Source organism: Gymnoscopelus microlampas, assembly GCF_963454915.1.
Source record: "Gymnoscopelus microlampas genome assembly, chromosome: 15".
NCBI lineage: Eukaryota > Metazoa > Chordata > Actinopteri > Myctophiformes > Myctophidae > Gymnoscopelus > Gymnoscopelus microlampas.
The window spans coordinates 3902753-3923950 of NC_139952.1; the positions used below are offsets into that span (position 1 = coordinate 3902753).

Genomic DNA, 21198 nt, shown 5'->3' on the forward strand with positions numbered 1-21198 from the left:
TGTAGCATGCACCTCATTATTAAACTATTAGAATCCAAGTCAATTTGGCTTTTTCCTAACCATGATCCGCTGTAAACTATGGTAGCCTACCATAGTGGCGTAAACAGACATTTTGGTAAGCGTTCTTATAGGCTGATCATTGTCATCTTTTAATGTTTTTCTTCTCATTCAGTTGATTATTCAGTGAGGCTGGTCGGTGGTTCAGACAACTGTTCAGGCAGAGTGGAGGTGTACTACGGTGACAGCTGGGGGACGGTGTGTGATGATGGGTGGGATCGATCTGATGCCGTGGTTGTGTGTAGACAGTTAGGCTGTGGAACAGATCTTGTGTCAGCACCAAGGAAAGCCCACTTCGGACAGGGTGTTGGAAACGTATTGGATGGTGTCAGGTGTTCAGGCTATGAGTCACAGCTTTCAGAGTGCTACAATTGGGGGATTGGAATTAACCGCGGCTGTGGACACAGTCAAGATGCTGGTGTTGTTTGTAGAGGTAAATATGAATTTTATTGCAATATTTGTGTTGTCATCATATCCTATATTAAAATGTACTAAAGGGAGGACAGGCCGGCCAGCTGGCGGGCGGACCTCTGACGTCACGCTCATGTCACCATGACTCAGCCATAACCATATAAGGAGTTCCCAATGCAGCTACGCCCAATGTTGAGCTCATAGGAGTAGATAGCACAATCCCTTAGAATCTAAGGGGTTGTGCTACCCCTAGTGAAGTGTTTACCCCTACCCCACTCAATACTAAGTGCTGATTAATCTAAGGCTTAGATTAATCAGCACTTAGTATTGAGTGGGGTAGGGGTAAACACTTCACTGGGGTCTTAAGGTGGGCACCCTCCTTCATTGGTGTTTCGTTGATAGGCCCACGACACCTCCGCAGGGCTCAAGGCAACACCTGGTGTCCCTGGTTTTTATCATCATCATCATCATCATCATCATCATCATCATCATCATCATCATCATCAGCCAGTATTTGAGTTCTACTGGCTGCTGGAATCAGAGAGTCAACTTGTCTTTTTGTTTGGCTTCATTTCAAATGTGGTCAGTGCCTCTCCACCAGAGCTACATGCCTCTTGGCATAATAGGATGAATGCATATTGTTCAGTCCATTGCCATTTTTTTCAATGTCCACCTTTCTTTTACTGACAAACTTTGAACATGCTATTTTCATTCACATTGGGAATCCTCTCCTACTGTTGCTAAAACGTCTGCAAAAACATTAAAAGTAGGCTACTGGTTCTAACCACTAGCACACTGGTCAAAACTAAAGCGAAAGTAAAAGTGGGCACTCTGAATTCTCAATGACCCCAATCAACAACCTGCCAACTCCTCAACGAGCTGTTGTCACAGAGATGACAGCTCATTGAGCCATAATACAAGTTAGTTAGGGAATTTTAGCAATATGTGTGGACCATCTGTGAAAAAATGTACTACCAATAGCTTTCTTCACCAATGTGTTCTTATAGGTGTCTAGCATCACCTCTCAATTAATGCAAACCCAAATCCTCGTGGAAAATCCTGGAGAGCCAATCAAAGTTAAGGAGCCCAGAGGGCTTGGGTGAAAGATATTTAAAAAAAATAAAAGTCTAAAATGAACTTGTGAGGTGTCTAACTAGGGGTTTTCAGGGGTGCTGAATCCATTCCAACCATTATTTTTGAGTAAAAATGTCTCCCTGGCCATCTAATATTGGTATATTGGTTATTGTTAGTGTATAATCAGTGTATAATCAATGGTAGGGGATTGGGGTGTTGTTGAATTGATTCTATTCTGAAAAATGAAATAAGAAAATATTGCTAAACACTTGATAAGAGTGTACACCTACTGTGCACATGCTCAGTGGGATACACTGTCTGCATGTGGGGAAGGAGCGGGAGTGTTGCATCCTGGCAAATATGTCTGGACGATTTTAAGGTACGGTAGTTTATCTACTTTTTGGCATTTATTTTCCTCTGCTGGCAAAGCTTTTGATTACTGTGAATTTAGATGTCAATTTTCTCTACCCTATTGCTTACATTGAACAACCATTAGTTAAACAATCATGACACTTGTCTTTTAGTAGACAGCATGGAAGAGGATTCTGTAGCTTGTGGCTTAAGGTGCTTCATCTGTGGTGGTCCTGAGACTGAGATTCAAAAGTCACCCAAAAAGGCTATGCACATTTTTTGTCTTATTCTGAGTGTGTGGATGATGCAGCATTAATCAGAAGACTTCATGAGGACTGGAAAAACTGAGATGACCCCAAACTAAGATACCATTTGGAATGCAAAACAGAGCTATACAGTCGTGCAAGAAGTACAGTATATCCACTGGATATCGTAAGTTTTTTTTCATTGTGATGAAAGTTGCCACTTGCAGATTTCAATCCTATTCTATGTTGTGAGTGACATCATACTTTAATAAAAACTTTAAACATAATCTATTCTTTAGAGCAAGATGAGCAAGTCCAACGGCCAGACAGGAAGAAAAGACGCAGGGCATTGTCTGGGTCAAGTAGGTCAAGTGCTAGCTGGCACACTTGATCTACCATAATACTTGCATCCTTTGCAATGAAGGTATCAATGTTGGCGCATTGAAAAGAAACCCTGGTAAGTCTTTTGTATGTAAGATTCAAATGAATTTTGATAATTGTTTTTCTTGCTCCTCATTGTAGGCTTCCACTCAAAGTCAAATAATTTAATCATGCACATACTGTATGTGGCTACCTTTTATCCAGACAGAGCTTGGCAGTTGTATCGTGCACCTGATAATGTCTACCAGGACCGACTGAAAAGGAGTTTGATGCAGAGAGCGAAGCGACGAGGTGATGACTGGGGACTTGAAGTCGCTGGTCGCCTGGTGGCAGAAGAGGCAGTATATCATATTCGATGCAGAAGAGACTTTGAGAACCCTGTTACAAAGTCTGAGGTAACATTATACACAATACAGCTGTACAATACAACTCACATTTCTTATCCTGAGGGAAGAAATATAATTTTTAATAGTGAAACTTTTGACTTCAAAATAATGTATTCTGCAAGATTGATATGGGTCCAGGAATGAGGGGGACTAACAAAGGATAAGAAATGTGAGTTGTATTGTACAGCTGTATTGTGTATCCATATAATGTTACGTCAGACTTTGTAACAGGGTTCTCAAAGTCTCTTCTGCATCGAATATGATATACTGCCTCTTCTGCCACCAGGCGACCAGCGACTTCAAGTCCCCAGTCATCACCTTGTCGCTTTGCTCTCTGCATCAAACTCCTTTTCAGTCGGTCCTGGTAGACATTATCAGGTGCATGATACAACTGCCAAGCTCTGTCTGGATAAAAGGTAGCCACATACAATATGTGCATGATTAAATTATTTGACTTTGAGTGGAAGCCTACAATGAGGAGCAAGAAAAACAATTATCAAAATTCATTTGAATCTTACATACAAAAGACTTACCAGGGTTTCTTTTCAATGTGCCAACACTGATACCTTCATTGCAAAGGATGCAAGTATTATGGTAGATCAAGTGTGCCAGCTAGCACTTGAACTACTTGACCCAGACAATGCCCTGCGTCTTTTCTTCCTGTCTGGCCGTTGGACTTGCTCATCTTGCGCTAAAGAATAGATTATGTTTAAAGTTTTTTATTAAATTATGATGTCACTCACAACATAGAATAGAATTGAAATCTGCAAGTGGCAACTTTCATCAAAATGAAAAAAAAACTTACGATATCCAGTGGATATACTGTACTTCTTGCACGACTGTATAGCTCGGTTTTGCATTCCAAATGGTATCTTAGTTTGGGGTCATCTCAGTTTTTCCAGTCCTCATGAAGTCTTCTGATTAATGCTGCATCATCCACACTCTCAGAATAAGACAAAAAATGTGCATAGCCTTTTTGGGTGACTTTTGAATCTCAGTCTCAGGACCACTACAGATGAAGCACCTTAAGCCACAAGCTACAGAATCCTCTTCCATGTTGTCTACTAAAAGACAAGTGTCATGATTGTTTAACTAATGGTTGTTCAATGTAAGCAATAGGCTAGAGAAAATTGACATCTAAATTCACAGTAATCAAAAACTTTGCCAGCAGAGGAAAATAAATGCAAAAAAGTAGATAAACTACCGTACCTTAAAATCGTCCAGACATATTTGCCAGGATGCAACACTCCCGCTCCTTTCCCACATTCAGACAGTGTATCCCACTGAGCATGTGCACAGTAAACTCTCATCAAGTGTTTAGCAATATTTTCTTATTTTGTTTTTCAGAATAGAATCAATTCAACAACACCCCAATCCCTTACCATTGATTATACACTGATTATACACTAACAATAACCAATATACCAATATTAGATGGCCAGCAAGACATTTTTACTCAAAAATAATGGTTGGAATGGATTCAGCACCCCTGAAAACCCCTAGTTAGACACCTCACAAGTTCATTTTAGACTTTTATTTTTTTTAAATATTTTTCACCAAAGCCCTCTGGGCTCCTTAACTTTGATTGGCTCTCCAGGATTTTCCACGAGGATTTGGGTTTGCATTAATTGAGAGGTGATGCTAGACACCTACAAGAACACATTGGTGAAGAAAGCTATTGGTAGTACATTTTTTCACAGATGGTCCACACATATTGCTAAAATTCCCTAACTAAGTGTAGGACTGCACAGAGAAGCAGTCTCATGTAAACAGAGATGAGTCTTTTCAACTCTTTTGAGTTTGCGCGGGGCTCGGGAAGGGGAGGAAATGTGTGTGTGTGTGTGTGTGTGTTGGCTGCTGTAGATATAGCGCACCTCTGTAGACCCTCCTCCTTTGCGCACTGTGCTGCACGTTGGCATTGAGAGGGAAGGGAGGGGCACGGCATGGGGGTCCCACGGCACATATAGGGGGATGTCTGGCAAAATTACAACGCACATCTCGGCCATTGTTAATATATTAGAAGCTTTTAATCCAGAATTGATCGATGTCATTGGTTCTCAAAGTGGGGTCCTTGGACCCCCAGGGGTACTTGAGGGGGTTCCAGGGGGTCCCCAGCTAAATGATGGATAGGAACCAAATGGACCCTTATTGGTCTGTAACTCTGAAAGTGTACAAATGGAACCAAATGGACCCGTTAGGGTTGTACACTCTCAGAGTTAAATTAACATTGATTTTACCATATGAATTGGGGTCCCAGAGATAGAAATGCCATTAAATGGGGGTCCGTAGCCTAATCCATGTCAAACTGGGGGGTCCTGACTCCTTGCAATTAAAATGGTTGAGAATCACTGCTAGAGCCGTGAAAAATAATCTTCACTTCAAATGGGGGGTCTGCTGGCTAATAAGTGTCAATTTGGGGGGACCTTTACATGAAGGCTACACTGTAAAAAACAAAACAAACAAACTGTAAATTAAAAAGAACGTTCAAACGGGCACTTGCTTGTCCAGAGGGCGAAACCTAGAGTCTATCTGTGCACGTCTATCACTTACTCATTTATAGTTTTATGACAATATTCTTTTTTTTTTTCTTGGAAAAACTGCCTGAAGCATGACTCATCTCTTTTAAATTGGAAGTTAGCCCATAAAATGTTTTCACTGCCAGCAACTCAGACTGTGTCAAATGTCAGACTGTGTCGAAGTTAGCACTCAAGTGAAGTGAGTGCTAACTTAAACCCTCTATACTTAAACCCTTAAACCCTCTATACTATACGTAAAACTGACTGGAGTTGAAACTGTACTTGGTACGCGCTTTTTCACTCTACACCAAATCTCTTCGACCAAAAATAGCCAATCTTGTTTGCATGTTCTCCCCGTGTTCCCTAGGGTAGGTCACCCTCACAAAAACATGCAGTAATCCTGGTCACTATACTGCCTTCCCCTGGCCAGCCGGGGCGCCTGATGGAGGGGAAAGGAACTGGTTGGAATAACGTGTTCCTTCCACGCACTACGCTACGTCCAACCAGGGAAACTCTATCAGGTGATAAGAAGGTCAGTTGGCTCTCATGCATTGAAGGAGGCATGAGCTCGGCCCTGGCCTCCCTAGGTTGGCAGAGGGAAGGTAGTGCCCAGGATTATATAGACAATTGTCACTGGGTGTAAAAAATGGGGTTACAAAATCGTGGGATAAAAATGGAGTTTAAAAAAAAAAAAAAAAGCCAATCTACAAGCCCACAACGCGTTGCAACGCGACACGTTGTGAGCTTGTGGATGAGCGATCTTTGGTGAACGTTCCCCTCAGAATAGCGATGCTAGGGGTTCAAGTGGTAAATAATACTGTTTCCATATACATTCATTGTTTGTGTATTCATTTCAGAGGAGAGTATCTGCATTAAGGCAAATGCAAAGTCATGTGGGGAATGTATCCAGGTCTCTGAAACGTGTGGATGGTGCACAGACGAAGTGAGTTCCATTGTTAAAGCTGACATTTAACTATTGTATCATAGATGTGATCGTTATTTTGTCTGTGAGTGATGTGTCTGCTATTTTGTCGGGGGGGGGGGGGGGGGGGGGGGGGTTTGAGCAGTGGTATCAGCGCTGTCTAAGATGCGGTTCCTTGTCCAACTCTGATTTTTTATGTTTTATAATAGGCTAAGTATCATGTAGTTTAATAATAAAACATATTAGGACTGTGGTTATTATATTTAAAGACTATATTATGTGATATAGTATAAAGCCACTGATCAAAACAGTAGATTAGTACAATACTGCATTTTATTACACATTGGTGGAGGTGGGAATATGAGTTCAATTTGAGTCATCTCTTTTTATCTGAAACTGATGTGGTTCAAATGAATTGGCTGTCAACTGTGAATGTTTTGAATTTTGACATCAGAGTGTTATTGTAGTCTGGACAGCTAATTTCTGGCACCGTTGGCTTGATCGCAGTGAAACTGTGCACACACACTCCCTGGATGCCAATTCAGAACCTCTGCCCCAAATATTTCACATGGGCCTGTTATAGCGCCACCAGGAGGCCGCTTTTTGCAAAACACATTTTTTGACAGTACTCCTACAGATTTTGTTCAAACGTCACGCGAATCGGTACACGTTATCTTTATAGTCATTAAACGAAACGGGTATTTCATATTTTTCATATTCCATCTTGATTGGCTAAAAATGGCATCCAAACTTTGCAGGAGTGCTCCGTTTTGAACAAAATGCCTCAAATCATGAACACAGCATGCAATTTCCATGAAATTTTGCACACACATTCTCACTAGGCCGAGGAAGAAATGCCACTTGAAAAGTTTCAAATCTGCCTCATGGTGGTGCTATAAAAGGCCAATTCGTGTTTTTACCTATTTAAAAAAAAAAAAAGGAAAAACCTTTTCCCTGCATTTTTCACATCTGCCTTTTATAGCGCCACCAGGAGGCCGACTTATATAAAACACATTTTACGATAATGCTCCTTCAGATTTGATCCAAATTTCACGCAAATCAGAAGACATGATCTCTATAGTCATGTGATCAAGACGGATCTGTTAGATTTGTCATATTCCATCCTCATTGGCTAAGATTGACATCTAAAGTTTGCAAGAGTGGCCCGTTTTCAACAAAATGTTGCAAATCATGAACGCAGCGTCCGATTGTGGTGAAACTTTGCACGCACATTTGCACTATGTTGAGGCCACAAATGCCACCCTTTCAACATTGCCCTATTATAGCGCCACCAGGAGGCCCATTTCTTTATAGTCTTTATATAGAGTTTATCACTCCTACAAATGTTGTCCAAACATCACACAAATCAGTACAAATGATCTATTTAGTTAATCAAGACGGATCCGTCCGATCCGCCTGATTTTTCACACTCCAGCCTGATTGGCGAATTCTGAACATTGCTGGCCCACACTAACCTACCTGACCTGGCGGAGACCTGTGCTCCAAGGAGCACTTTTTCTAGTTTTCGAGCTGCGTTCGCTTCCCGCATTCGAGCGTCTTACTTGTTAACCTTATTGGTCATCTGTTTCTCTTCATGCTTGCTGTCCGAGAATAATGAATTGCATATCATTGATGTTGGATCCAAGAGTCGCATCTTATTATGGGGCGGCCATAGCTGAGTGGTTAGTGAGCCCGCCGAGGCCCTGGTTGCCCCAGGTTCGATTCCAGGCCAGGCCATCATATGTGTCGATGATATGAAATTTGTCCCTGAGCAAGACTCTTAACCCCTAACAGGTTCTCATTGGAAACAAGACCACAAGGACTTTCATGAACGACCTGTTAAAAGGAATTATCCTTATCTGTAGAACATTTCTGTGACTCCATCCTTGTTTACAGTTTTCAAATAATGGAATGGAAATTATTTGTTTAATGAATGAAAACGTCATAGAGACAGAGTCTGTGAATTGGAGAAATAAACACTATCCTCCTTTTCTTCTTGGCTTTTGACTGAAGGCTCAAAACGTGAAAGAAACCTATAGTTACACTTTGTGTCAAATGGCAACTGAAGTGATTTAAAAATAAATCCTGTATAGAACGGTTATTCCCTCTCTTTGATCAGAAGGTCTAAATTCCTGAAAAACTGCAATGCAAATCATGTGATGACCAGTACCCTTTGAGGGTTTAAAACCTTCGGTTGGACGCATCTCTTGACGCACTCAGGGACGTCACGGGCTCTCAGAAGGTGGGGGGGGTGGACTTTCGGTGGACTATACCCCTTATTTTACACTTTGGCTATTCAAAAATAGCAGATATACAAGCTCATTGCGCGGCACCGAGTGCCGCGCTATGAGCTTGTAGATCTGCTATTTTTTTTAAAGCGTGAAAAACATTTGTAACTGTCAAATGTAAACAAATTTTGTATTTTCAAAATGTTGCGTTTTTGGGCAGATTTTGTTAGGTTTTTTTCTGTGTTTTGGTTACTTTATTTCGGTGTTAGGGTTAGGTTATTTAATTCTTATTTTTGCCTGATTTTACCGATTTATTATCAAAAAATATATATACATTTTATTTTTTTCAAAAAGTGGGGGGTATGAAATCACGGATCTGTGAGAGTGAGGGTGTCGCGACATACGCACAGTGAATGGCCGTGACGCCCCTGGACGCACTCCCTTGTTCCCCAACAAAGAACAGTTATTCCTTCCGTCTACATTCTGAGACCCTGTTGTAATGTGATGATGACCAATGATCTCTATTGACTTTGAACACTTTGTTTGACCCTCACAGTGTCACTCTCTTCTTCCTCTCTGACAACAGAATTACCTCAACCAACAGAATGTCCTCAACCAGGACGAGTCGAGGTTGGCCCGTTGCGACGACCTGGCATCCCTGATAAAAAGGAACTGCAGCGTGACCACGATCGAGAACCCACGCGGCAGCAAGGTTGTTGTCAGGGACAAAGCTGTCACTAACCGCAACTTCCGCAAGAAGGACGTGGCTGAGAAACTAGACCCTGAACAGATCACTCAGATCCAGCCTCAAAAGCTCACCCTCACCCTCAGATCTGGTAAAGATGACATCATCTTTATCAGTCCCTTTGGGGACATTTGGCAGCAGAAAGTAATCGTTAGCAATACTAACAATAATGGTAATGCTAATAACATTAACAATGACAACTGGGCACTTTTCCAGCCAACAGCAAAATACTTCACAATAAAACAGAGGTGAAAAATCTATTTAGATGTTTTTTGGAACAGACAATCCCAAGGGAATTGGGGAGCAGCACAGAGGAAGAACATGGAGTGAGCTAAAATTAAAGTTAAATACTTCAATCAAGTATGCAGGTCATAAAGCATAAAGATCAGTTGGATTATGTTTGGCTTTCTGCACACTGTTTTTGAACAAAGTTTTCCCACATTATCAGTGTGTTAGAATAACAAAAGTCTAGATGAGTTGGGATGAAGGAGAAAAATGCAAATCTGTAATTCTCAAAAATGTCTTTTAATGACCGTTAATGCAAGATCAAAGAAAATAATATTTTAGAAGGACAGAGGCAGTAGTTAACAGTGGTTGTCTTTGGGAGATATGTCAGTAAATAGCATACATCGCTCTCCGACCAGGTGAGCCTCAGACCTTCTCTCTGAAGTTCAAGCGTGCCGAGGACTACCCCATCGACCTGTACTACTTGATGGACCTGTCCTTCTCCAATGAGGACGATCTGGAAAACGCCAAGAACCTGGGAACCGACCTCAAGAGGGAAATGCAGGAGATCGCCTCTGACTTCAGGATCGGTAGGAGCAACTCAAACTCATATTTAAATGGTTTCAATAAATGAAATTGGATGAAATCGTTTTTTTTATCAAGAAATGTAATCGGCGAGCCTACTAGTTCAAGCATGTGATGGCCATAAATCATTGATACAAAATGAACTCATGAACTTTCTCTTTCTTATATGTAACCTGCTTTCACCCCAGCATATATTCCAGCAGGAGAAATGTCTTCTACAGTACGTCAGTACAATATCTTGCAAACACAGTAGCTCTGAAAACACAATCCTTTGTTGTTCTTAGGGTTCGGTTCCTTTGTGGACAACAACAACAGCACCACGCCCACCGGGCTCCTCAACCCCTGCACAGGCAATCAGAACTGCACCCGCCCCTTCAGCTACAAGAACGTCCTGAGCCTCACCAAGGAAGGAGACGAGTTCAACAAGCTGGTCAGTCAGCAGCAGATCTCAGGGAACCTGGACTCTCCTGAGGGAGGCTTAATTGACGCCATCATGCAGGTGGCTGTCTGCGAGGTGAGAAGGAACCAGTTACACACTGGAGTATGTAGTTGGTTGGACTGCATTAGCTAAGCTAAGGAACACTGTTGCCCTCTGTTTGTCGGACTTGAACTCTAAATTAAGCGTCTGTCTGTCTCGGTCCTGTTAGAAACAAATCGGCTGGAGGAACGTGACTCGTCTGCTGGTGATCTCCACCGACGCTGGTTTCCACTTCGCCGGAGATGGCAAGCTGGGTGGCATCGTCCTGCCCAACAATGGCAAATGTCACCTGGAGAACAACGTGTACACCATGAGCCACTACTATGTATGTGTTTCATACCGGAGTATAGTTTTTGTAAACAAGTTATTCTTACCTAATATATAATGGACACTTCAGTTCTTTCTCACAATTTCTGTGTTTTCACTGGTGTTATTTGTACGTGCTGAGTGTTTGGCTTGTTCCCTTATTGATTTCGTTATTTTATTCATTTAATTATTTTTAAATAACAGGACTACCCCTCCATTGCACACTTGGTGCAGAAGCTGAGTGATCACAACATCCAGACAATCTTTGCCGTCACAGAGGAGTTCCAGCCCGTTTACAAGGTAAAGTTGTCATCTTTATGTAGAACTTGTTTCCCACTCTTGAGACTTCATAGTCATCCAATGATTATAGACTTGTGTGATATCGCAAAGAAGTTGATGTGATCAAATGTCATGTTCTGTCCCTTACAGGAGCTGAAGAATCTCATCCCCAAGTCGGCTGTGGGAACTCTGTCCTCCAACTCCAGTAACGTCATCAAGCTCATTATTGATGCTTACAATGTGAGTTGAACGGTAGTGTGTTCGCTTTTCTAGACAAAGTTACTTTTAGTCCTTTTACAGAACATGTTAAAAATAGCAAGATGGCATTCTACACTAAAATCAAAAGGCATGGCTAGTTCGACACGCTATCTAGTTCGACACGCTATGCTCCTTAGCGTCAATGGTAAATGCAGGGAATGCATGAACCTGACCTCAGGATGCTGCTAATAGTACCTTCTTCAGAACTGGTCCATTGATAAATACGCAACTACCAATGGAGAAGGTTTTCCTCACAGCGGAACAACTTGTTGCTGGATGAAAAACAATTGTTAACTAGACGCGTCGCAATTGGCAATTGCAAAGTGTGGTTGCGCCGACGCCGGTCGGGACTCGAGCAATACGCCGGGAGGAATGCCGTGGGAGACTGCGCCAATTACATTTTCACGTCACTCCTGAGATCGCTTGTGTTTCATTTTGAAGGGACTGACCCCCCCAAAAATCATGTTTTTGCATCAAACTGTGACATTTTGCGCATTCGTGGCTCCTCAAAGTGGAAATGCTTTTGGGGACTCGTTGAGGAAATCACCCTCGACATGTGATTAAAATTTGGGATCGATTGGACGCTTCGTTCGTGATTTTTGACATTTTTGGTAAAACGGGTCCCTCCCGCTAACTTTGGAAACAATTTACGGAAGAACGGTAAGGACTATCATAATGCCGTTTGGATATGTTTATCGCATGGGTCCATAGATCACGTGTACCGATTTTTGTGAAATTTGGACAAAATCTGTGGGAAAAGGAGCTAAAAGTGTGTTTTGAAGAAAATTCAAAATGGCGGAAAATCTATCCTGACGCAAATGGGCGTGACCTATATGGGGAGATGCGTAGTGACCCAAGGAATCCAGGTGAAAAGAAATTTTGATTTTAGGACCTACGGTTCAAGAGTTACAGGCCAAAACGTAAAGGGGGCTGTTATAGCGCCATCATGAGGCCGAATGGTGTGATATTTTTTTAAATAATTTCGGACTAAATTATAAACCTCCCCTCCAAATCTGGTAACTCTAGCTCTTACGGTGTCTGAGAAAAAAATACTTGAATTTGAGTTTTTTCACTTTTACATTAAAGCGGATGGGGAAATTTAATGCACTAATAAATCAATATCAATAAAACTATACAACCAATCCCTTAGCAAAATACAAGCTAACGATTCCCATTTTGTGCGCGATATGCCATTTTGACATATGGCACATCATTGGGGGATAAAAACTGTGGGAGGAGTAGCGTGCCAAAGTATTGTTTATCTAGAAAGAGACATGAAATAAAGTGGGAAGAGTACTATAGTCTGGTTGCCCTGTTAGGGCAACCACACTAATAAAAGTATCATTTAACCTCTCTCTGTGTTCTAGTCTCTGTCATCTGAAGTGATCCTGGAGAACGGCAGGCTGCCTGAGGGAGTCTCCATCACATACAAGGCCATCTGTAAGAACGGTGTGGTGGGGACCGGGGACAATGGGAGGAAGTGCTCCAACATCTCCATTGGAGATGAGGTATTAATTCATCTTAATAACAGAAAGAATTGGAAGAACTCAAGATTGTATTGTAAAAACAACAACTCGGGATGTTTGTCTGAAAGGTGAAAAGAAACTTAGTGTAATGACGCTTTAATCTTCCTCTGTTTCGCAGGTGTACTTTGAGATTTCCGTGGAGTCCCAGAAGTGTCCGTCTCACGGCAAAGCAGAGAGCATTAAGATCAAGCCCCTGGGATTCACTGAGGAGGTGGAGATCGTGCTCAAGTTCATCTGCGACTGTCAGTGCTCCAAAGGAGGAGAGCCCAACAGCCCGATATGCCACGAAGGCAACGGAACCTTTGAATGTGGAGTCTGCAAGTAAGAATGAATGAAGGCAAAAGTGTCATTCTTATGTTTCTTGTCCACTGATAGCCCATTGATCTGGAAAGATGATAGGACCACCTGACCATATTCCTTGAAATAGACAGACCAACTGAATCCCGGTTAAAGTTGTCTCAGGGCTATCTTAATAGATTGGTTTTACATTGTTTTTTTTGTAACTTATTTTCCAGGTAGAAAATTCAACAAACAAAAAGACAAATATGAGAATGAAATGAAAATAAACTAGAAAAGTGCAGCGCAGGTCTCCGCCAGGTCAGGTATGTTATTGTGGCCTCCTGGTGGCGCTACAATAGGCCAATGTGAAAAGGGTGCCATTTGTTCAAGGGCTTTTCACTGCAGTCAGACACTGCATTCATGATTTGAGGCATTTTGTTCCAAAAATATGTTTTGCAAAATTAGATCTGCTGGTGGCGCTATAACAGGCCAATGTGAAAAGGGTGGCATTTCTTCCTCGACCTAATAGAAATGTGCGTGTGAAATTTCACGGAAATCGCAGGCTGCGTTCATGATTTGAGGCATTTTGTTCAAAATGGACCAATCCTGCAAACTTTGGAAGCCAATCTTAGGCAATCAGGATGGAATATGGAAAATCGGATAAATCCGTGTTGATCACATGACTATAGAGATAATGTGTACCGATTTGTGTGATGTTTGGTCAAAATCTGTAGGAGTAGTATCAATACATTTTTTTTGCACATATCGGCCTCCTGGTGGCGCTATAACAGGCCAAAGAATTGGGCCAGAGGTTCTGAATTGGCATCCAGGGAGTGTGTGTGCATAGTTTCGCAGCGGCCGGGCCAACGGTACCAGAGATTAGCTGCTAACAGACGGACAGGACGGACGGACGGACGGACCGACAATAAATAAAGTAAAGACAAACAAAAAGACATACAAAATTGTGTTGAGGTGGGCGTTAAAACACAAGGGTTAACATATTAACGGATTACAGTCTTTTCTTTTATTTATTTATCAATAAATCAATGAGTTACATTTCTCATCAAACAGTAAGAAGTCTATTTCTTCCAGTTCTTCGCATATTGTTCCGCTCTCAGCCTAAGAGAGAAGGTCAGATTCTCCATAGAGTCTACAGTATCTTGGTTTTACATTGTGCATATAACATAAGTATAACTCACTTAATCTCATGTCAATGCTGATGTCTTGGTTTTGTAGTCTTTTCCATTAGAAAACTGGTCCAGTATTTGTCCTTGTGGTCTCTGTTATGTTATGTCTTGTAAATATGAACTGGTACAGTATACAGTATGTCCTGGTGGTGTCTCTTATTATGTAAACGTGTCTTGTAAATATGAACTGGTACAATCCTGGGGTTTTTGTTATGTTGTCCCATGTGTCTTGTAGTATTTGACTTTGACTCGTCTCGAGTTGTCTGTCATTCATTCTATAATAGTGAACGTGAGGCTACATTTCCTTGTATATATTTAAGATTGTATTATGTTCTGGTCTGCTCTATGCTCTCGTATGTAACTTGAGTGTATTTAATTTTGTTCTTTCAGGTGTAATGAGGGTCGTATTGGCAGGCTGTGCGAATGCATTAACGACGGGGTGGATCTGGACTATCTGCCAGATCTGGACGACTACTGCCGCAAAGGCAACGGCAGAGATATCTGCAGCAACAATGGAGACTGTGACTGTGGCCATTGTGCGTGTAAGAAACGGTACAACCCTACCGAGAGATACACCGAGAGATACAGTGGCAAGTTCTGCGAGTGTGACAACTTCAACTGTGACCGCTCCAACAACAAGCTCTGTGGAGGTGAGCCGCCTGGACTGCTTTGTGCGACTCCTTTTTTTTGCCATGGTTTGCTTTGCAACACTCCTCACCTCTCCTCTCCTCTGCTTGTGTCTCTCCTCTTTCAGGACATGGACGCTGTGATTGCAGAGTGTGCATCTGTGACGCCGGCTACACCGGAAGTGCCTGTGACTGTTCCCTGGACCAGTCCCCCTGTCTGGCCAAGAATGGACAGATCTGTAATGGCCGTGGGACCTGTGACTGTGGCGTCTGCAGGTGCACCAACCCCAAGTTCCAGGGCCCCACCTGTGAGAGCTGTCCCACCTGCCCTGGAGTCTGCACGGAGCACAAGTGAGTCTCTATATAAGCCAAATTCCAATACCGAAAATCTCGGCCACTCGCTCACTCCCACTCGGTCACTCCTACTTCGAACCGGAAGTAGTCGCGGTCCAATTGTTCATGTGCTTCTTGGAGGAGGCGAGTGGAGTCGAGTGGAGGAGGCGAGGAGGCTCTCCACTTCCGCATTGAGCGAGTGTACATCAAGTGTACGTTCGACCGCTCTCAACAGCTCCTCCGCGGCAGACTTCCGCATCACGTGTACACGTTTTTTTTGTTTTTTTCCCCTTCTCCCGTGACGTATACATGATCCTCCTCCACATGTGGCCACACAAACAATGCTTGAAACCCGAAACCATGCCGAAAACATGACTGTGACAAAGATTATATAAACATTGTTAACTTCTGGGACGAAGAAAAAGAAAAGAAACGGGTGGAAAACGGAACACTCGTCCTAAAACACACTGCCCCATTTTTTTCACGGGCCGAGACCGCCGGATTAGACCTGGGGCGAGGGTGTTTTAGGACGAGAGGTGCGCGAGCACCGCGATGGAGAAGAAGGACCCGCCGATATTTCCTTTTTTGCTTAATATTGTTTGATGGTGAAACAATCATGACTGATACACATGAAAGAAGACCCTTCACAGCTAATAGAGAATTTTACATTTTAAGAATCGGTTCAGAATTGAATGAGTACGGTTATAGTTAAATGTGAAGCTGTTTCTGCTATAAATATGCATCCACCGTTCTGCGCGCCCCTCGGCTGCGACGTTTCCTTTTTGACACACATCTACACTTCATGGAATACATTTTTGTACTGGGGTTCTGGGGACTGTACGAGCAAAAAGAGGGACAGGTCAGGATTAAATTCATAAATGTAAGTTTGCTCATCCTGGCATTCATTCACTATTTCAGGAATAAATGGCCTTGCACAACAATGTTAACTATAAAGATAACGATGTGGCCATCCACATTGAGGAATTGTCTATTCTTATATTCTGTATAATTCTATACCTGCATATTATTCTATGCATGTATATTTTCATCCACGGCTCTGGTCCAGCTGACCCTTACGGGTCCATTTGGTTCCATTTGTACACTCTCAGAGTTACACACCTGTAAGGGGCCATTTGGAAGCCCATGATGGTCCCTAGACCCCAACTGTAGACCCACTGGTGTAACAGAGTGTTTCCAGTGGGCCAACATGCACACAATATCATCACCCTGACTCTGTTTGACCAGAATGGAACAGAGCCTTCATTAGTATCATTGGCAACACCTGTGAATGTCTTCATAATATGGCTGCTGTCAATAGAGCCTATATCTGGCAGATTGGTTGACAAGATGGCATTTACTGCCAAAATCCAATTTTTACAGATTTTTCCATTTCACTCTCACTGTCAAAATGTGTGTGGGAGTCAGAATAATGTCCCACGTCAAGAAATTAGCTATATTTCATATGTTTCAGAATGTGGAATTCTAGCAGTTTTCAGGAAAATATAAATGAGAAAGTACATTTTGAGTGGCCACAATAAATAAACTACCAGCTTGGTGGCATTGCGTGGTCTACCCTGAGATTTGGAGATCAGGGGTTCAATCGCGCTTGACAATGTGTCACACAAGTGATGTTCAGGTTCCCGTACCCAGCACTATCCGGTATGTTCCGGTGCTTTCCCCTCCCTCCCTCTGCACTAAAGACCTATCAACGCTGTTTTGTGCATTTACTGTATACATTTTTGGCCATATGTGCCCTCCCGCAGACTGATAATTTAGGCTGGGTTTACTGATATCTTGTTAATTCAAGTAAAAAACGAAAACATATTTCTCTCACCACAGGGACTGTGTCCAGTGCCGGGCGTTTGAGGCCGGTGAGAAGAAGGACACATGCCAGCGAGAGTGCAGCTACTTCAACCTGATCAAGGTGAAGGACCGCGACGGGCTTCCCCAGCCCTACGACCAGAGCTTCCCCCTGGCCCACTGTAAGGAGCGCGACAACGCCAACGACTGCTGGTTCTACTACACCTACAGCGTCCGGAACGACGGCACCAAGGAGGTCGTCGTGGTGGAAACGCTGCAGGGTGAGTGCCGGTGCCAAGGCATTATGGAAAATGTAGGCATGTTTGACGCTAGCAGATTTGCAAGCATAGTTATATACTGGACGATACCGCATTGGCTGGGTTGCTGGTCATTGGAGCGACATGTCAACGGTTGCGGTGCCGCCATATTGGTTAGAGCAAGCTGTGACTCCTAATGTATGTATGCTCCATGTATGTCTATGGAAGCAGGAGGTCAATTCACATTGAGAATCGTCATAACTCGCGGAATTCTCAACCGATTTTCAAGCGGTTTCGTTTGCTACAAATGTTAGACATGAAGTTATTTCATGATGGTTGTTTAAATAAAAATGTGGGTTTTCATATCAAAACACCTGATCGTACTTAGATAATAACGGTAATGATTATATTGTAAAACAGAAAAACATTTTAGTCTCAGGTACATACAACTGAGGCATATTTCTTACAGTGGAATTATGGCAAGGTGCCCTAGGCGGCGTTTTTTACACCTATGGATTTGAAGTATATAAATGTGACATTTCCAGTCATTCATCATCATCATCATCACCTTTATTGTCTCTGCCAGGCCGAAGGCATGGCGAGAGAGTATGTTTTGCACCCGTCTGTGTGTGTGTGTGCGCGTGTCCGTGTGTCATTATGTCATTTTATGTACAGCTAATCTCCGGCACCGTTGGCATGATCGCAGCGAAACTGTGCGCACACACTCCCTGGATGCCACTTCAGAACCTCTGCCCCAAATTTTTCACATGGGCCTTTTATGGCGCCACCAGGAGGCCGAGACACACTGTGGCACGACAGTGGGGCTAACAACGTGCAGAGCTGTGTAAAAAAAAAATATATATATATATATATATATTGTAGAATACGAGTCCCCAGGCCAACACACAGAGTCAGGTCAAAGCTGTTTAACATGCACTTGGCATGGTTTTATTCAGAATAAGGCAGTTCAAAAAAGGAAGCATTCAACTCAAATCTTCTTCCCCATTGGGGGTTTCAAATAAAGCAAGGTCAGGCTGTCAGTTTCAGCCTTCTTTTCCACATTTCCATCCAGGTTTAAATGTGCACATAGTTTGCCTATGACAAAAAGAAACATGACTTTTAGCATTGCGTTCAGTTAAACAAAAGCATTCAGCAGGGTCGAACAGTGTGAAGTTTGCACTTACCCGATGGTGAGAGTATCTGCTCAGGTGTAGAGTCAGGATCACACAGAGAGAGAGAAACACAGCACCTTTTATCCCAAACATTTAGATTGCTGGATTCCAGACAGCTGCACTCCTGTGGGGAGGCGGTCCAGCATATCACACTGATTGAGTAGTGATTTGGGAACATACCTCCCTTCGATGATGCAGCCTAAGGGGCGGGGCCTTCCCAGGTGCTGATTTTGGCCATAGACTGTATAAATGAGATGGACAAACCCCCTCCGCTGCTTTCTACAGACCGAAAATGAAGCCTTTGCTGCAAGACCTGTAGGTCCGCCATCTTTCAATACGCGTCAGAATGAGTTCAGACCATTATTGGTTGGGTAACTTGTCAATCAAGAGCGGGGGGCGGGGAATGAATGCTATTGGTTGTGTAGCGTGTCAATCAAATCATCCCGCCCCTCCTAGAGAATAGCCTACTTTATCGTCAATTTTATAATAAATAGAACCATAATTTAGCAAAACGCATATCCTGATGATTGAAAGGAGACTTTAAACTAGCGACTGGAAGCATATAGAATTTATGACAATTTTTATTACAGTAAGAAAATCTAGTCTAAAGTTTGTCAAAAAACCCATTCACTTGCGCTAAAATAAATTCTTTCTGAACTCACAGGTCGGCGCAGGGTAAAACAGCGCCACTCTGGCCATTTTGTCGGCCTCATCGTAAATATCTCAGCCTTGCCCCTTGATTTTGGCCCTCTCTGTGTGTGCTGAGCCTGCAATAGAAACTCTCACCTGTTCGGGGGAGTACAGTGCCAGCCGGGACTCCACAATATATATATATATATATATATATATATATATAAAACTTTTTTTTTTACACAGCTATATATATATATATTTTTTTGTGTATATATATATATATATATATATATATATATATATATATATATATATATATATATAAAAAAAATAAAATGTTAAAGGAAATGTTGTTGTTGATGATGTTGTTGAAGTAAGAGACAAATTGGTTGTTTGACAGACTGTGCCGGGCGGTGAGAAGCAGGACACATGCCAGCGAGACTGCAGCTACTTCAACCTGATCAAGGTGAACCTGATCCGGCATCTACGTATTTACGCCTATGGATCTGAAGTATATAAATGTGACATCATTCATCATCATGAAATTTCATTTCACTGCTATGCCGACGACACACAGATTTACCTCCCCCTGACACCAAACAACCATTCACAACTGGACAACCTGAGAAACTGCCTTACAGACATTAAATCCTGGATGACACAGAACTTCCTGCAGCTGAACGACTCCAAATTCGAGATAGTCTTATTTGGCCGCCCTGACTCCATCTCACAGATCCAAAATGATCTAGGCAACCTGTCCTGCCTGGTCAAGCCTTACTCAAAGAACCTGGGAGTACTCTTTGACTCAGATTTCAAATTTGACAAACAGGTAAATGCAGTCGTAAAAACAAGTTTCTTTCACCTCCGCTCCATATCAAAAATCAAGCCGTTTCTCTCTGTCCATGACCTTGAAGTCGTTATACATGCCCTCATAACCTCCCGTTTAGATTATTGCAACTCCCTCTACATTGGTATCAGTCACTCAGCCCTATCCCGTCTCCAAATGGTCCAGAACGCAGCAGCCAGGCTTCTGACCGGTACCAAAAAGAGAGACCACATCACTCCTGTTTTGGCCTCCCTACACTGGCTGCCAGTGCAGTTCAGAATACATTTTAAGATCCTCCTTTTTGTTTTTAAAGCCCTAAATGGACTAGCCCCCACCTACATTAATGACCTTATAAGTTACCCCCCCGCCACAAACTGGCAGCTCAGATCAACTGACTTGGGGTCACTAAATATCCCAACGTCCAATTTGAGGCGCAGAGGTGACCGTGCTTTCTCGGTCGCCGCCCCTGTGCTGTGGAACAGCATCCCACTCTCCATCAGGTTTGCCCCTTCCATCGATTCTTTTAAATCCAGGCTAAAAACATTGTTTTATGCACAAGCGTTCCAATCCCCCTGACACTTTATTGTACGTTTGCTATGCTGTGCATGCTCTTTTTTAAATTACTATGCTTTCTGGTTTTATTATTAATTTTATTATTGTTTGTATTATTGTTGTTTTGATGTATATTGTTGATGAAATGAATTGTGCTGCTGAAATACCTGTATAGCACTTTGGTACAACGAAAGTTGTTTTTTAAATGTGCTCTATAAATAAACGTGATTTGATTTGATTTGATCATCATCACCTTAATTGTCTCCGCCAGGCCGAAGGCATGGTGAGAGAGTATGTTTTGCACCCTGTCTGTCTGTCCGTCCGTCCGTCCGTCCGTCCGTCCGTGTGTTAGCCTGGTAAACCCTCCCTCCGGAAATCTCATTTCCATTTGATTCCAATGGAAATGAGATTTCCGGAGGGAGGGTTTACCAGGCTGTGTGTGTGTGTGTGTGTGTGTGTGTGTGTGTGTGTGTGTGTGTGTGTGTGTGTGTGTGCGCGCGTCATTTTATGTACAGCTAATCTCCAGCACTGTTGGCTTGTTCGCAGCGAAACTGTGCGCA

At 42.6% G+C, this 21198-nt stretch overlaps 1 protein-coding gene across 1 annotated transcript in view; it reads left to right on the forward strand.

Annotated features, from left to right (window-relative positions):
- LOC311061170 (integrin beta-1-like) overlaps nt 1-20294 on the forward strand; it is a gene marked incomplete at both ends in the record, with an annotated part of 34425 nt that extends 14131 nt beyond the window's left edge. The window contains 15 exons of the mRNA XM_084079727.1: nt 6279-6364; nt 9176-9407; nt 9961-10131; nt 10411-10640; nt 10774-10929; nt 11115-11210; nt 11340-11429; nt 12815-12955; nt 13092-13294; nt 14830-15089; nt 15194-15416; nt 17238-17479; nt 18247-18299; nt 19661-20089; nt 20208-20294. Of these exons, the coding sequence (XP_083935853.1) occupies nt 6279-6364; nt 9176-9407; nt 9961-10131; nt 10411-10640; nt 10774-10929; nt 11115-11210; nt 11340-11429; nt 12815-12955; nt 13092-13294; nt 14830-15089; nt 15194-15416; nt 17238-17479; nt 18247-18299; nt 19661-20089; nt 20208-20294 (2699 nt within the window). The remainder of the gene's footprint in view (nt 1-6278; nt 6365-9175; nt 9408-9960; nt 10132-10410; nt 10641-10773; nt 10930-11114; nt 11211-11339; nt 11430-12814; nt 12956-13091; nt 13295-14829; nt 15090-15193; nt 15417-17237; nt 17480-18246; nt 18300-19660; nt 20090-20207) is intronic.
- Nucleotides 20295-21198: the final 904 nt, after the last annotated feature.